Below are 18,592 nucleotides of genomic sequence, written 5' to 3'. Positions count from 1 at the left end.
AGATGCCCCTGGTACCTTTTTCATAGGGTTTTTTGAGTTTAGGCAAGGACACAGGGGCCCCATGATCCCTTATTGCCCAGGGGCCCCATGAGTTGTCAGTCCGCCCCTGCTTGTGAGTTGATAATTTTCTGTACTTTCCTCCTCTGCTGACTATTATCAGTTATCATTATTCCTAGTTCTCTTTGTGGACTACTGACCACTCTTTGATATGGAAATTAAAAGGGGGGGGGGGGTGTTCTGTTGTCCTAATACACTTTCTGTTTTAAAGTGACAAAGTTACACTTTTTGAGTTCTTATAAGCCTACTAGTACTATGAGGATGTAGCTGGTAAAAAGGATTGGTTCTAGTGTTTGAGCCCTCTTACTCCAGCTTTGCTGCATCTTCTGCAACCACTATAGTCCCAACTCTAGTTAGAAATCCTATTTCTTACTGGACATCTGAGTTAGAATTTGAAATACTCTGGATGCAACTGCCATAGTCCAATGCTAATTTATTTTTACTTGTGATATCTTCATGCCACCTACTTGTCAGCTTTTTCTGCCCTGCTCATTTGATGAATACTCTGCACACAAAACTAATCAGTATCTCTCTCATTATTCCTCAGTTTCAAATGGCATGAACCATTCTCCTTCTTTACTGAATGGAGCTCCGTCCCCTCCGCAGCGTTCCAGCAATGGACCTTCCTCCTCATCTTCATCCTCTCTGGCTAATCAGCAGCTACCGGCTACCTGTGGGGTGAGACAGCTCAGCAAACTCAAGAGGTTCCTCACCACTCTGCAGCAGTTTGGCAATGACATCTCCCCTGAGATTGGAGAGAAAGTCCGGACCCTTGTACTTGCTTTGGTGGTAAGTGTGCTTGACAGCAAGGGAGGAAATTTCAGTGCCAGAGTGGGAGAAATACAGAACATACAGTGCAAAATACCATGGGAACCTATATTTTAGAGGTTGTGAGGGCAATATCACCACCTTTAGCACAAATATCCATCCCTACCCTCAGGCCAGGGTGCTCGATGTGATCCTGGACTCTTATCTTTCCTTTCAACCCCACATCAAAACACTGTCAAAATCTTGTTGCCTTTTACCTCCATAACATTTCCAGAGCATGCCCCTCCTTAACAATGGCACCGCCAGGCTACTAATACACTCCGTTGTTTTGGCTTGACTATTTCAACTCCTCCTTGTAGGACTATCTCTACACTAGATATCTCCCCTTCAGTCTACCATGAATGCTGCTGCCAGACTCATCCACCTTACCAACCACTCCTCCTTGCCAATCCCTCTACTTTCTTCACTCAAAAAATAAAATTAAACAACACCATACAAAGCCATCCACAAATATGTCCCAATGTACATCACTAACCTTGTCTCAAAATATCATCCAAACCATACTCCTGACTCCTCCCATGACCTCCTGCTCTCTAGCTCTTTTTTAACCTCTTCCTACAATTGCTTTCAGTATTTCTCCAGAGCCTCTCCCATCCTCTGGAACTCCCTACCCCTATCTGTCTGGCTGTGTCCTACACTGTCCACCTCTAAGAAATTCCTGAAAACTCATCTCTTCTGGAAGCCTATTCTAACACTGTCTGAACAACTGAACGTTTACTTTCTTCATCAACTCATCCTCATTTTTTATTACTTGCCCTTCCCTTTTAGATTGTAAGTTTTCATGAGCAAGGCCTTCTAACCCTCTTGAATTTTGTTGTATTGCACTCTTTCCTTATCATATGAAGTGCTGTGCAAACTTTTGACACTATATAAATCCTGTGGGATTGTATTAGGAAGAGTGGGGAATAGTTAGGAGCTGTCCCCTCTTCTCCGTTGTCAATGACGTTTATTTTTTGGATTTTCCTTCACCTCATGTCCTGGTGACACTGGTCACCACCCTTTCCAACTCTGTCCAAGCCTTGAACTTTTGATTTGAAATGTAAACTAGGAAAAAGATGAGCCCAGCGTAATTTGAACAAAAACAAGCACCTCTTGCTGTAAAATAATTTTTGACTTATTATTTCTTCTTTCCATAACCCAGAACTCAACTATAACCATAGAAGAATTTCATTGCAAGCTCCAGGAAGCCACCAATTTTCCTCTCCGACCCTTTGTCATCCCATTCCTCAAGGTGGGTGTTTCAGCCACATCCTGAACTGGTTGTTTTGTGGCAGCTCTTGGTTTTAATTGATACCATTTTGTTTTGTTTTTTCTCTAGGCCAACTTGCCGCTTCTCCAGAGGGAATTACTGCACTGTGCTCGCACAGCCAAGCAGACTCCATCTCAGTACTTGGCACAACATGAACATCTGCTTCTCAACACCAATACATCATCCCCATCTGATTCCTCTGAGCTGCTCATGGAGGTCAATGGCAATGGGAAACGACACAGCCCAGAAAGGTAAAGAGCAAGAAGTCAAGATCTCTGTTACTATATGATATATATTGAGTCACTGTGTCATTTTTAATAAATCAACACCCAGGGGCGGACTGACAACTCATGGGGCCCCCGGGCAATAGGGGATCATGGGACCCCTGTGTCCTTGCCCAAACTCAAAAAAGCCTATGAAAAAGGTACCAGGGGCATCTCATGGGGCCCCCTACTGACCCCAGGCCCTCGGGCAGTGCCCGAGCTTCCAAATGGTCAGTCCGCCCCTGTCAACACCTGATAATAATACTTTAACATCATTTTACCTGTCCTCAAAGGAAAGGATAATATATTTCAAGAGAGTACATGTTTGAGCTATTAAAGTATTCATTTTAAATCATTTTAGATGCTTGCTGTTCTATAATTTTTGTTTTAAATATAGAGGTTTGTAGATTACCCCCTGGGGACAGGCTACATTAGCAACTACAGTAAAGCTGTTTTTCCAACAATTGCTGAGATAAGATCTGCCGCACAGTTTGTACCAACGCATAGACTTGCATCGTGATAGGGAGCAGTAAAGTGCAACCAATGCGAAGCATTGCAAAACAGGAAGCGGAACCTGCAGATATATTGACAAAGATATGGCCGTCTTCATGTACATTAACCTGTTCCCGCTAGCTGTACGCATACATGTGGCCTCTCAGAGGGTGGACTTTAATGGCAAGAGGCTGCATATATATGTCCCTAATGTAAAAATTGTAAAAAATGTAAAACTGAGCTCCTAATTTTCCCCCCAGCCCGCACCCCCCACCCTCTCCATCACGACCAACAATGCCACCATCAGTCCCACCCCGCAAGCCAAAGTCCTAGGTGTCACTCTAGACTCAAATCTGTCCTTCCAACCCCATGTCAAATCGCTGGCAAACTCATGCAGGCTCCACCTCCTCAACATCTCCAAAATACGTTCGTTCCTAACCCCAGATACTACTAAACAACTCGTTCACTCCCTTATTATCTCATGTCTGGACTACTGTAACTCCCTCCTCACCGGCCTACCTCATCGCAGACTATCCCCTCTTCAGTCTATCCTGAACTCAGCGGCCAGACTCATCCACCTTACCAACTGCTCCGCATCTGCCACCCCCCTCTGTCATTCCCTCCATTTGCTTCCGATTGCCCAACGCATTAAATTCAAACTACTAACATTGATGTACAAAGCCATTCATAACGCTGCCCCAAACTACCTCACCAATCTGATACCCAAATACAACCCAACACGTACTCTTCGCTCCTCACAAGACCTCCTACTTTCTAGCTCCATGGTCTCCTCCTCCCACGCCCGACTGCAGGACTTCTCCAGGACTTCCCCCATCCTCTGGAACTCACTACCCCAATCCATCAGACTGTCACCTACCCTCCTCACCTTTAGGCGCACCCTGAAAACCCATCTCTTCAGGGAAGCCTACCCCACCCTCACCTAACTGCCGATCTCCTCCACTCCTCCTACCACTCCATCCCCCACAGCCACCTCCCCCTGTGCCACTATCCCCTCCCTCCTAGATTGTAAGCTCGAAAGAGCAGGCCCCTCGAACCTCTCGTATACTGTTTTGTTACGTATTGTCTCATGTACTGTCCCCCACTATATTGTACAGCGCTGAGCAAACTTTTTGGCACTATATAAACACTGTATAATAATAATAAACATTTCTGTGCTGGGAGCGTTACCTCCATTATCAATATACATATAATTATGTGATTGAAATGTTCTGTTGGTTGACAATCTGTTTACTTTGAACTGTATTGTTTTGCAGGAGAGAGGATAACGTGTTTGAAAGGGAGCCTGTACCTCCTGAACCACCCATGAAGAGGGTGTGCACTATTAGCCCTGCTCCCCGTCACAGCCCGGCCCTGTCCTTGCCCATCTTGAATTCTTCTAACCAGTATCACCCCACCCCACCTCCTCTACAACACTACACATTGGATGATATCCCAGGATCACAGCTGTACAGGGATCCACTGTGCAAGATCGGGGAACACAGAGAAGTTAGAGAGCGCCATCATCCGGTGGGCGGTAAGTAAAGGCCATGGCAGCCTATCTATACAAAGTATAAAGAGAACAAAAAGTATATTGTGGTCAAAGCAACCAATTAAGTACCATAAGAAAATGGCCCCTCTGGGTGATGCCAGCAACACGGTGGGAACTATGTGATTCCTGTGGGTCATTCCATCAGTGGAGCAAAGTGGGAAATGTGGATGCATAGTTCCCTCTAGAGGTGGAAGGAGACAATGCTCTCACTTAGCGCCTTGGTCCCCTGGTTACCCATTTTGTTTTTACAGACTACAGAGTAGTGATGCAGAATCCTGCTTTACTGGTGTCTGCCAGAGAATAATCTTAGCTTGATTTTTTTGTGGGAAGAATAAGTGCCAATGGGAAAATCTTTGAACCCAAATGGAGCAAAAAGATTCATTTATTTAGAATAGAGCAGTGAAGTGTTGGAGCCTAAGTTTTTTTTCCACATGTAACGAAAAAGAAAAAACTGATGAAAACAAACACCACGAAGACATATCTTGCTGGTAAAAAATATATACATGCTTACTGACATGAAAAATGTAGCAAAAATGCATAAAAAACACTAAATCTAAATTAATATTTTCTAATACAAATTGTCCTGGCAATAAATCTTTTATATCTTTTTGTGGGGATGTACCTTGGTGGTGTCTATCATCGGTTCTTCCTTCTTTGGTTTATTTTGAGTATAGTGTGATGACACCTGCCCTAAAAATTGGGAAGCATCCCTTTATATACAAAATTGAGTGGGGGCTGAACTTTTACCAATATTTTTATTGCTGTCTCTTCCTTCCAGTCCCTTTTTGTCAACCGCTTTCCTAATTTATTGTATGGGTGTCACAAAGACAGGATGTGAAGAATGGGGGTACAGGCATAAATAAAAAAAAAAAAAACTGTGTGGAAGTGTTAATATTTTCACTCTGGCAAAAAAAAAAAGTATTTAATTTATTACAGGTAGTGCTGTTAATTTACACATATATTGCACATTCACATCAGTCCTTGCCCTCAAGGAGCTTCATACTGTACATACACATACTAGGGTCAGTGAACCCACCAGCATGTCTTTGGAGAGTGGGAGGAAACCCACTCAGGTGCATAGAGAACATGCAAACTCTGTGAAGATAGTGCCATGGTTGGATTCAAACAAGCAACCTTAGTGCTGCTAGGCAGAAGTGCTAACCACTTAGCCACTGACAGGAGTTTTAGGGGATTAAAAGGAAAGGATTAGAAAGCAGATTCCGTTTCCTTGAATGTTATTGGGTTTGGTGTGATTGGGATTGGCAGAGATTAGGTATAATATAACTCTCTATGTTTGGTCTCAGGGGTTAACGGCAATTTGACCAATGGCTACCAAGAAGAGCTCGTTGATCACAGGCTGACTGAGCGAGAATGGGCGGAGGAATGGAAGACTCTAGACCATGTAAGACTATCTTTTCACTGTCTGATGACAGTCCTTGTATAAAACATTAATGTGACAAATATCCACACGCTAAGAACAAAAACTACCATATTTTATCTAATACATGTAGTTTATACATCATCAGCTCCACCTAGTGGCAATAATGTGTTTGTTTCCTGATTTAGGTATTTCTTGTTAAAAAAATGCATATGTAGTTTTGGCTAGAGTGTTTGGGACAGGGGTGGACTGACAACTCATGGGGCCCCCGGGCAATAGGGGATCATGGGGCCCCTGTGTCCTTGCCCAAACTCAAAAAAGCCTATGAAAAAGGTACCAGGAGCATCTCCTGGGGCCCCCTACTGACCCCGGGCCCTCGGGCAGTGCCCGAGTTTCCAAATGGTCAGTCCGCCCCTGGTTTGGGACACACTTTTCTGATCCCCAAAGCTGACAAGCATTGTACAATATCCTTTAGATTTACTAATAACTATACAGTGCAGTGGCCTGCTTGGAATTTTAAGGTAGACCCTCAAGCTATATTGTTTGGTAAAAATAAAGCTGACCATAGACATTAAAATCTGATTATTTAGTAAATATTTTAGATTTACATACACTATTTCATTTGAGAGCTTATCTTGTCAAACTGTTCAGTTTGCACCCAACTAGGTAAGTACTCGTACAACACAGTTAATGGTAGACCTAAAGGAGCTTGTACAATCACACTGTAACATGTATAGCCATCTTAAAGGTGCAAGGTTTGGCAGATTAAGGCATTGTTCACATGGGCAGCTGGGGGGCAGTAAAAACAGGCAGTTGAGTTGCAATTTTACCACCCCCTGACCTCCCACCAAAAGCAGAACATGCAGCTGCTCAGGACTGTATGCAAGAAATTATACTCCCATTTATGTTCAGCAGGCAGTACTGCCACCAGATGCATTTCACTTAAGTTAATGGGGCTGCGCCACAACCTCCATGGAGCTTTGTGTGATGCTTGCGGAGTAGTAGTGTGGGTCTTCAGGATTAAAACAGGTGGTGAGAAGGCAACAGATTTGCCTCCCAGCCACTTGTCAACCATCCTTTGAAAAGCAGTCCACTGTGGATCACTTTTAGGAGGGGCTGTAAGGGTTGCCGCCCTTGTGAACAAGCCCTGAGAATCCAGATTTTCTGTTTGCTGTCAGCTCTTTTTCATTTTTAATCATTTCATCTTATTTTTTTTTCCAAAGGCCTTGAACTGTATAATGGAAATGGTGGAAAAGACAAGGCGTTCTATGGCAGCGTTACATAGGTATCAAGAAGCGGACAGGGAGGAGCTGAATTACTGGAAGAGGCGGTACAACGAATCCTCAGAGCTCCGGAAAGGAAGCGAGCACTCGAGTAGGCAGCACAGTCCAACCAGTACTGAATCTGGTACCAATGGTGAGGACATCTCTGGTGACATCACTAGTTGTCTGAGCCTTGACTCATCAGGGGGACTTACTAAAGCTGGTGAACTCGGATTCTGGTGCAGCTGTGCATGGTAGCCAATCAACTTCTATCTTCAGCTTCTTCACTTATTCTTTGACAATAACACCTGGAGGTGGATTCGTTTCTCTACAGAGCTACACCAGATTTTGCACTCTCCAGATTTAGTAAATCTGCTCCAAAGTTCTCTCACATGTGTTGAGGAATAACTGAAGGCTTGTACAGGGACGTAGATAGAGGGGGATTAGGGTGGTCTGAACCCCCCCTCTAGAGCACCTTGCCCTAATGGTCAGTTACTTGCTGCTGCTGCATGGAGCCGCGCCGCTTAGCCTCAGCAATCAGATCTGTGGAGAATATAGGATCAGCGGCAGCAGCCTCCACCGTCAGTGCTAGTAGGACTTCCCACTCCTCTGTTCTTGCTCTCCTCCTTCAGTGAATGTTGGGGCATAGGGCGGGGTAAGCACATGATTGGTTGCTAGGACATCAGCGGTCCTATTAACTATTCACATGCTTGCTCCACCCCCAGGCTCTGACATCCAGAGAAGGTGGAGGGCAAGTATGGAACTTCCTCCAGACCTACATGGTCATTGCTGTAGGAAGGAAACTGGCTCTACGCAGACTTTCTAGGCTGACCAATGGTACTGAGGTGAATGTTCTGCTGCCTGTAAAAGTGTCTTCTCACCTCACCTCAATCCACCCCTCACCCTCACCTCACCTACCCCACATTCTGCCTCACCTACCGCCTATACCGCCTCACCTCGCCCCCATACTGCCTCACCTCCCCCCATACTGCCTCACCTCCCCCCATACTGCCTCACCCCCCCCCCCCTTCCCAGTACTGTCTTATCTACCCCCCATACTGCCTTACCTACTCCCCACCACCACGGCATCTACCCCCCCATACTGCCTCACCCCCCCCCTTCCCAGTACTGTCTCACCTACCCCCCATATTGCCTTACCTACTCCCCACCACCACCACCACGGCATCTACCCCCCATACTGCCTCACCTACCCCCCATACTGCCTCAGCTACCCTCCATGCCGCCTCACCTATCTCCCATACCATGTCACACACCCTCCCATACTGCCTCTCCTCCACCTCATACTGCCTCACTTTTTTCAGGTATAGCACCTCCCTCAATCCCTTCTGAATCACTGCGCCTCCTTGTCACCCACCTAATCCCCCCCCAGATTACAGCAACTCCCACCCACCTCCCCCTCATTCCACCTCTCTTCTTTCATTTGTTCTTACAGTGGTATTCCTGCCTAACCATGACTATTCTCAAAAATGCCCCCCCCAAACACACACTTACTACTGATACCTGAACTCTGCATCACTTACTACTGATACCTGAACTCTGCATCACTTACTACTGATACCTGAACTCTGCATCACTTACTACTGACCCCTGAACTCTGCATCACTTACTACTGACCCCTGAACTCTGCATCACTTACTACTGACCCCTGAACTCTGCATCACTTACTACTGATACCCGAACTCTGCATCACTTACTACTGATACCCGAACTCTGCATCACTTACTACTGATACCCGAACTCTGCATAACTTACTACTGATACCCGAACTCTGCATCACTTACTACTGACCCCTGAACTCTGCATCACTTACTACTGACCCCTGAACTCTGCATCACTTACTACTGACCCCTGAACTCTCTTCTTCACAGGCAGGAAACTTGTGATTTTGCACCTAGGTCCACAGCTTTCAAAACCCCCCCCCCCCCCCCCCCCATAGCCAACCTTACTGAGCAGTGCAAGAGGCACCATCTTGTGTCGTTCTTACAGTTTGAGAGCTGACCCACCAGAAAAAAAATTATCTACAGTCCTGGGATTAAATATGCTTTATACCTAAAAAGGTATACAGTGTGACCTTTATTTTGTGTTATAACCTGCAGCACTTGAAAATTGTGGCCAATGCCCCAGATTCTGCAACTCCAATAACATCTAAAGAGTGCTAGAATATGTTAATATAGTCTAAAATGTATGCATGCTGTAAGTGCACTGTTGAGTGTTCTATGTGCTATTAGCATCCTGATGAAATCATGGTCTTAGTGTATTCTCTCTATGAATCCAAAAATACTGTTTATCCTACTTTTCTTGAAGATCGCCACCTCATTTCACTGTCAAACCTGTAGGCCCCATGTAACCATTACTCAGCTGTGGATTTTTTGAAAGGGTCATTCCACCTGAAAATTATATTTAAATTTTTTTTGTAGTTGCTGGAGAGTTAATCCAGCCGCCAATGTATTATGTCTGTCAGAAATTTTATTACATTTATTTGGATTCTTGAATCAATTTTATATTATGGAATGCAACAGAAGGAGCTGGAACACACAAAGGTGAGTTGGAACACTCAAAACTCCCAGGTGGACAGGAACAAAGAGAGGAAATATGGTTAATAGATGTTGGGGTTGGAGATTTCAAAACATATAAGGAGCTACAGAACGAATCACACACCAGGTTGCATACTGACCTAATAACGCTTTTGGTGGACTGCCCTTAAAGCAACTTACACAGATCCATAGACCTTGCGAAGCTCTTCTAGACACATCCAACAAGGAGTTCTCCATGTTAGATCTAGAACACTCTTTAGAGCAGGGTTTCTCAACCAGGGTCCAATGGATCCCTGGGGTTCCTTCAGAGGTTGCTAGGGTTTCTTTTGCAATGAAGAGTTTCTAACTCCCAATAACCACTGATTTCAATTATCTTTTTAGCTGCGTGTAAGGGAACCAGTTTCTCCACTGGTCAACAGAGTCATAGTGTTCTTCTCCCAGTGACCACCAATGCACGGAACCACAACTCCAACTAGCAATATAAGAAGGCACTTTTCCACTCACTACCAATATGAAAGGGTGCAAGGGCATTGATGTTTCTTTATGACCTTATTATTATTTGTTCCATTTCATGATTGTTACTGAAAAAATGCAGGGAAGTGTTAAATACAAATATCTGCCCTGCGTGTCAAACATGCTAGATACACTACATTGTTTACTCTTTTATGTATTCTTATATATACAACTTACTGACCAGGCAAATGTGCCACACTAGAGATGTAATAATTTGGCAGGTGTTCTCCAAGACATGAAATTTATTTCCAGGGTTCCTCTGTATTAAAGGTTAGATAGATAGGCTTCCTGTGACACTGACCCCACTTAGTATCAACATGTTGGGATTTTTTAAGTTTACTTACATTTTATTTTTACTTTCAGATCTTCAGAGGGACTTTAGTAGCAGAACAGGAGGAAGCTATGTTACTGATGAGATCTGGAGGAAAGCAGGTACATGAGTGCCACATGGGGGTTGTTCACACCAGATGTGTACATTTGGTGTAAGTTAAAACTCAGCTTGAAGATCCATCCAAAATACAGTGGAAAGAAAAAGTATGTAACCCAGAGTTAGGGTCCAGAACTTATTTCCATAGAGATACTGTGGAATGACCTCAAGAGAGCCATTCACACCAGAGATCCTACAAATGTGTGTTAGCTGAAGCACGTTTGCAAAGACAAATGGTCAAAAATTCCTCCTGAACATTGTGTAGTTCTTACATAGTTACATAGTTAGTCTGACTGAAAAAAGACAAAAGTCCATCCAGTTCAACCATAAAAAAATAAAAAGAAAAGGGTTATAATCCTATACCCACAGTTGATCCAGAGGAAGGCAAACAAACCAGCAAAGCATGATCCAATTTGCTCCTGCAGGGGAAAAAAATTTCTTCCTGATCCCCCGAGAGGCGATCGGATATTCCCTGGATCAACATTAACTATAAATGTTAATATCTAGTTATATTCTGTGTATCCAAGAAAGAATCCAGGCCTTTTTTTAAAGCAATTCATTGAGCTGGCCACAACCAACTCTTGAGGGAGTCTATTCTACATTGTCACAGATCTTACTGTGAAGAAACCTTTCCGTGTTTGGAGATTACATTTCTTTTCCTCCAGACGTAAAGAGTGCCCCCTTGTCCTCTGTGATGACCTCAGGGTGAATAACTCTACACCGAGTTCACTATATGAACCACTGATGTATTTATACATGGAGATCATATCCCCCCTTATGTATTATACATGGAGATCATATCCCCCCCTTATGTATTATACATGGAGATCATATCCCCCTTATGTATTATACATGGAGATCATATCCCCCTTATGTATTATACATGGTGATCATATCCCCCCTTATGTATTATACATGGAGATCATATCCCCCCTTATGTATTATACATGGTGATCATATCCCCCTTATGTATTATACATGGTGATCATATCCCCCTTATGTATTATACATGGTGATCATATCCCCCTTATGTATTATACATGGAGATCATATCCCCCCTTATGTATTATACATGGAGATCATATCCCCCCTTATGTATTATACATGGAGATCATATCCCCCTTATGTATTATACATGGAGATCATATCCCCCCTTATGTATTATACATGGAGATCATATCCCCCTTATGTATTATACATGGTGATCATATCCCCCCTTATGTATTATACATGGAGATCATATCCCCCCTTATGTATTATACATGGAGATCATATCCACCTTATGTATTATACATGGAGATCATATCCCCCCTTATGTATTATACATGGAGATCATATCCCCCCCTTATGTATTATACATGGAGATCATATCCCCCCCTTATGTATTATACATGGAGATCATATCCCCCCCTTATGTATTATACATGGAGATCATATCCCCCCCTTATGTATTATACATGGAGATCATATCCCCCCCTTATGTATTATACATGGAGATCATATCCCCCCCTTATGTATTATACATGGAGATCATATCCCCCCTTATGTATTATACATGGAGATCATATCCCCCCTTATGTATTATACATGGAGATCATATCCCCCTTATGTTTTATACATGGAGATCATATCCCCCCTTATGTATTATACATGGAGATCATATCCCCCCTTATGTATTATACATGGAGATCATATCCCCCCTTATGTATTATACATGGTGATCATATCCCCCCTTATGTATTATACATGGAGATCATATCCCCCCTTATGTATTATACATGGAGATCACATCCCCCCTTATATATTATACATGGAGATCACATCCCCCCTTATATATTATACATGGATATCATATCCCCCCTTAATCTCCTCCTCTCAAGAGAGAATACATTCAGTTCCTCTAATCTTTCCTCATAGCTGAGCTCCTCCATGCCTCGTATCAGTTTGGTTGCCCTTCTCTGTACTTTCTCCAGTTCCCCAGTGTTATTTTTGTGAATTGGTGCCCAAAACTGAACTGCATATTCCAGATGAGGTGTTATTAATGATTTGTACCGGGGGGGAAATGATATCTCTCTCTGGAGTCTATACCTCTTTTAATACAAGAGAGGATTTTACTCACTTTGGGAACCACAGCTAGGCATTGCATGCCATTATTAAGCTTGTGATTCCCAGATCCTTCTCTGCCATTGATTCCCTCAGTTGTACTCCCCCCTAGTATGTATGATGCATACATATTCTTATAGGTCTGATCCAGAGCTTCCAAAAGCTTGAAGTCATTGCTGCCAAAGAAGGTTCAGCCAGCTATTAACTCCATTGGTTCACTTACTTTTTTTTCCAGCACTATGATTTTTCAGAAATTAGAATTGTTTGTGTGTTCTCAGGTTAAGTTGTTACTATACCCTGGACCCTGCATTAAATATATCGGGCTCACACAGAACATGGAAATGCATTTTAGTAAATATAAATTGCTAAATACCTTTTCTCATCAGCAGTATATGGCAACCTTGTGACCTCTATTGGTGTGTCCAGCAGAGCATTGGTTAAAGCTTGCAGGAAGAGTTTTCATTCTCCTCTCACTGTTCACGTTGCAGGATCCCTGACCCTTTGGACAGTGCTGATTGGCCCTGTGCTTATCACATGCACCCTCCCAAAGAAAAATAAAAACCTCTCTAGTGGTACACACTAAACTGAGCATGTGCAGCTTACCCCCAAGGCTCTGTTTTATCAGGAGATGAAATGGGGACTGTAGAAGGGGAGGATCAGAGAAGACAGGATCAAAAAGCCTTTTTTTTGGCAATGCAGAGGATTAACCCCTTAAGTTCCACAATGAGTATAACAAGCATGCTTTACTGCATATACAGATTGATTTTACTGTTGTGAGTTTAGTAACACTTTAAGGACGTTGCATTTGTCTATTGTTGTGAAATAGATGAGGATCAGATCACATTTTGTAGCAAATGACTGCAGTAAATTAGTTAATGCCAAGGGGTCCCCATACTTTTTCTTGCCAATGTATACATATAATTTAATCATTGCTGCATAAAAATTATAATTACATGTCTTTTGGTTATCGTCTTCATAACAAAGGCTCAGCTCTGATCCAAAGTCCCCACTTACCGGAAGCAGATAAGGGATGCTTTTGTGTGTAAGCAGAGGTCTCTCTGCAGCGCTCCAACACGCCCTCCACTGAATCCCAGCTCTTTACTCCACAAAACCGACACTCATTGCTGATTGGACTCCTAGCTGTGACTCAATAGGGGTGTGTTGGTCCACTATAGAATGGCCATTGCTTCCAGGTAGGCTTTGAAATGAATTTGATAACAGTAAGAAGTTTTTATGCAGCCACAATTAAATACATGACTTATGAGTCCTAAGTTACATATTATTAAAATGGATGGAGATGTGCAGGTCAAGGCACAGAAATGCCAAACCTTATACCAATGTATTCAACGAATTGTGGTTAAGGGGCCCCTAGTTGGATCGGGGATGAAAAGAAGAGATTTTCCTATGCACATGCATTCTACATTATGCTAGAAAATGCAGCATGATACATGATGATTCCTTTGGTGTGAATAAGCCTCAGAATTGCTTTAGTAGATGTCTGGCCACATGGTTTAATAACTGCCCACTGTTCTAGAGACACCGAGTGGTGATATATTTAAAATCAATAGGGCTCATTCATATGGACATTTGGGCATACAGCTCTAGAATCCAGTGTATGTCCATGCCCAAAAATCCACATGTGTTGCAGACAACCTCAGCGAGCCACCTGTACAAATCAATTTATCAAAATAGGCAGAGATCAGCTGTTTTTTCAAAATCTAACACAAAATTGTTAAATTCTGAAATTAGTTGAGGTCTACATGAAAGAGTGAAACAATGAATCACTTAAGACAGCACTCCTCAATCATAATATACCTCTTAATATGTGAGCCAAACACATTTGTATTAGTGCAATATAATTAAATGGAAATGGTGCACTAAATAATACCATGCAAAACAATACCATGCAAAAGAACGTGACTACTAAACTCTGTGAATACACAAATCAATCAATGTCCAACAAACATTACCATAAAAATAATAGTGAAAACATAAATCTTCTTCAGCAATTCTTGTAATGAACTTCTGTGTTGTGTGGCCAAACACCACCGTGAGAATCCACCACCAAATGAATTAAATACACTCACCAGAGCTCCATGCTGGTAAAATTATAAACCAGCTGCACTCGCTTTAGCTCTGGGAGCAACAATCTGCAGAGGCACACGCTGGCTAATTGCAACTCATTGAAATGACAATTGACTCTTCATGCACTCAAAATGGGATCCTTTCAGCTCTCCAGAGAGGACAAAGTCATTTTCAGTACATGAAGAGTCAATTGTCATTTTAAGGAGTTGCAATTATCCAGCGTAACAGGAATTCTGTAATTGGTTATGGGCCACATGTAAGGATTAACAGAAAATCTGGAATTGGTTGAGAGCCACATGGAAGGAATATTTGTTAAGGGCCACATGGAAGGAGAATTGGTTGAGGGCTAAATGGAAGGAGTAACAGAAATTCTGAAATTGGTTAAGGGCCACATGGTAGGAGTAACAGCAATTCTGGAATTGGTTGAAGGCCACATGGAAGGAGTAACAGAAATTCTGGAACTGGTTAAGGGCCAAATGGAAGGAGAATTGGTTGAAGGCCAAATTGGTTGAGGGTCAAATGGAAAGAGTAACAGAAATTCTGGAATTGGTTAAGGGCCACATGGAAGGAGTAGCAGAAATTCTGGAACTGATTGCCGCATTGAAGGAGTATTTGTTAAGGGCCACATGGAAGGAGAATTGGTTGAGGGCCACATGGAAGGCGTAACAGAAATTCTGGAATTGGTTGAGGGTCACATGTAAGGCGTAACAGAAATTCTGGAATTGGATGAGAGCCACATGGAATTAGTAAGTTGTTTAATGTGGCTACAAAAAACATTTGGACATGGCCATGCTACCCTATCACCATATTTTAAAGTAAGCCCCATCTGATTGGAATTCTGAGAATGTGGACATTCCCTTGAATGTAAGAACATACACAATTTGTAACTCTTGCTTATCCATGTGTAATATTATTTTGTTACAACTAAATAAAAATGTTGAAAGCTTGCAAAGAGAGAATCCTAAAATGTTTTGACATATCCATCGTAGCTAGTAACTTGCAAAGTACTGTAACTTTCCACTCTTCTTTTCCAGAGGAGGCTGTAAATGAGGTAAAGAGGCAAGCCATGTCTGAAGTACAGAAGGCCGTATCTGAGGCCGAACAGAAAGCATTTGAGATGATTGCATCAGAGAGGGCCAGGATGGAACAGACTATTGCAGATGCAAAGAGGAGAGCAGCAGAGGACGCGTTCCTTGTAGTGAATGAGCAGGAGGAATCAACTGAGGTATGAACCAATCTGCCCTACTGTACACTTTTATCATATTGACTAGTTTGGGAGCCATTAACCTGCTGTAATGTGTTTTTAGCACTACAGTATTGGTCTGTTTGTTCCAACCCAGTGAACAGTGACCTGAATGTTAACTCCATTTCTCCCAGAGATCTTAAAGTATATCTAATGCAATTTTTTGCAATATTTCATTTTTGGATAACACTAAGAAAACGGTTAAAATCCTGGTGTGCCCTGTTGGGGACTTTTTCCCCTTACTTCCTGTCTGGGAGACACAAAAGGAAATGAATGGTAATACCCAGGACTCCCAGCACATTATCAGTTTTCTAAATGAAGAGCACAGAAGAAGCTGTTTACCTTCAGGCTCTGTCACATTTCCTTCATATGAGGAGTCCATAGCCTTTCAATTCTGGTGGTGGCTGAATAGAAATGTAAAGAGTAGATAAGAAAGTGCTGTTGGGGAGACCCACACTAAAAAGGGCCTGTTGCTTTGCCCTCCATCGGGTACGTTAAAGAAAATCTGTGCTGGGGGAACATCTTTGTTACATGCCATTGTTCTTCTATCTCTACAGGTTTTCTTTAAGGTCCAACTACTTTGACAAACAAATTTGAAAATGAACCCCTAAAGTGGAGCTGTGCCAACACTGCAAGGATTAACTACTCATTTAGCCTGGGGGGGATAGAAGCACTTACCTGATCCTGCTCCCCCCATGCTCCAGTGGTGGACTGTCCATCAGCATCATCATGTCCAATGCAGAGCTATTGACTCTGCATTGGTCTTGATGACTTCAAGACCTTAGACCGCTAGAGTGTGGGAGAAAAGATGCCATAGGGGTCGGTCTAGGACCAGAGAGGATCGGTTAAGGAAATCTCACCTAGGCCTAAATGAGCAATTAACCCTTTGCTGTCCACATTGTATAGGATAATTTTTGCCTTTCCTTGAGTTTGGCTTTAAAGGGCAACTAGACTTTTGATCCAAACCTAGTTATATAGTCCTTTAAGCTAATCTAACCTAGAAACCTTCCATCCTGGTGCATACTTACTGCTCGGTGGCAGGAGTAGTAGCAGCCAAACATAGTGTTTATATACACCATGCCAAAATCTCCTCTGGGGTTGCTTTCATGATAACTTTCAAAAAACATGAATAGAGCTATACTGTTACATGGGGGAGAGAGGCTCCATTTGAGTCTATAGGGTATTACTGCTGCATGCACAGGCAGCATTACATTCAATTTCTGCATAGAGGATGTAAGTACAGCAGAAGGCTGCCGTTGGGGTACTTATGCACTGGGGTGAGGTTGTTTCAAGTTGGATTAGCTCAGGGAGCTAGAGAAAGGGGTTTATCAAAAGTGTAGCTGTAATTTAAAGGATATACATGCATAGACAGTTGCACCAAGAAACATTGATTGGTATGTGAAGATAAGTGAACACCTTTGTACGTGTAGCATTCTGCATCTCTATATGACTCTCTTACAATAACTCACTATTTATCTCTGCAGACTTGTTGGAACTGCGGTCGTAAAGCAAGTGAGACTTGCAGCGGATGCAATATTGCTCGATACTGTGGATCGTTTTGTCAGCACAAAGACTGGGAGAAGCATCACCGGATCTGCGGACAGAGCCTACACGGTCCAGCTAAGGCCCTAACCCCGGTCCGCTCCCTACTGCCGAAACCATCTGACCCTATATTGCTTAGCCCAGCAGTTGAACGGTCATCCAGCACCACCTCTCGCTCTTCCACTCCTGCATCTGTGACCGCTGTGGAAAGCTTGTGAATATGGAACTTCCATCCCAAGTGTCCCATCTATCATTTTTTATGTTTACTTGCCATTTGTGATTTGGATTAAAAAAGAAAAATATGGTCACATTTACAAAAGTCAAACCTCTCCATTGAACCCATTTAAGCTGTCTATAAATTTTAAATACACTTTTATTTTTAAAAGGTGACCTAATGGACCAAAATATTTAACTTGTAGGACGCTGTACTGCACCCTGGACTGTGAACACACTAAAGAGGCACAAATGATTCTCTAAAAATAAAAGAGGCACAAACCATAGTGCAAATTGTTGAACATCGATGATATTGTCATCAGTCTCTGGCATAGAGCAACTAGTAGAATCATTTTGCTGCTTGTGCAGGACGCCCTTCTATCATCATCAGCCTGATTCTTCCACTGCTTGCAGCTCGGGATATAAAGACTATTGTATATTTAAATTATTTTACTCTAAAAGCAGCTACACCAAAATGGCAGTATATAGCATTACAAAAATTTGCATGTTTTTATTTTTTTCTGAAAGTCTTCCCTGTTGTTGTATATGCCTATCTTTGTAGTTAACTTTTTAAATGTGTACTATTAAAATAAGCATTATTTCAAATATGGCTGACTGTACATTATCTGAAACATTACATATAGCTGGTCAAAATGGGAGCTACTGAGAACAAGCTGAATTGTTGGTAAGTGATAACTGGTCAGTATATAATAACATCTGATTTTGAATTTTTTTAAAGGTGAAACCATAAAAGATTACTGGTATCACATTTAGTATCCAAAATGCCTACTTTTATTTATTTATTTTTTTTGCTAAGGACTTGATCTGAGCTA

The 18,592-nt window shown here is 42.5% G+C and overlaps 1 protein-coding gene across 4 annotated transcripts in view; it reads left to right on the top strand.

Annotated features, from left to right (window-relative positions):
* The window catches only part of CBFA2T2 (CBFA2/RUNX1 partner transcriptional co-repressor 2), a 93,380-nt gene extending 75,015 nt beyond the window's left edge, over positions 1-18,365 (top strand). For 3 of the 4 annotated variants that reach the window (XM_089673232.1, XM_089673233.1, XM_089673234.1), the window contains exons 3-11: positions 605-846; positions 2,027-2,116; positions 2,204-2,385; positions 4,164-4,423; positions 5,743-5,840; positions 7,040-7,232; positions 10,510-10,578; positions 15,796-15,986; positions 17,489-18,365. In XM_089673232.1, coding sequence (XP_089529358.1) covers positions 605-846; positions 2,027-2,116; positions 2,204-2,385; positions 4,164-4,423; positions 5,743-5,840; positions 7,040-7,232; positions 10,510-10,578; positions 15,796-15,986; positions 17,489-17,764 — 1,601 coding nt within the window. In that variant the 3' untranslated portion in view covers positions 17,765-18,365. The remainder of the gene's footprint in view (positions 1-604; positions 847-2,026; positions 2,117-2,203; positions 2,386-4,163; positions 4,424-5,742; positions 5,841-7,039; positions 7,233-10,509; positions 10,579-15,795; positions 15,987-17,488) is intronic. The other variant, XM_089673235.1, reaches the window with a different exon arrangement.
* The last annotated feature ends 227 nt before the right edge of the window (positions 18,366-18,592 follow it).

Source organism: Staurois parvus, unplaced genomic scaffold (assembly GCF_062004578.1).
Source record: "Staurois parvus isolate SC_StPar_1 unplaced genomic scaffold, SC_StPar_1.0 ptg000137l, whole genome shotgun sequence".
Taxonomy (NCBI): domain Eukaryota; kingdom Metazoa; phylum Chordata; class Amphibia; order Anura; family Ranidae; genus Staurois; species Staurois parvus.
The sequence above is the reverse complement of the archived record's forward strand: the minus strand, read 5'-3'. Positions and strand labels throughout refer to the sequence as shown.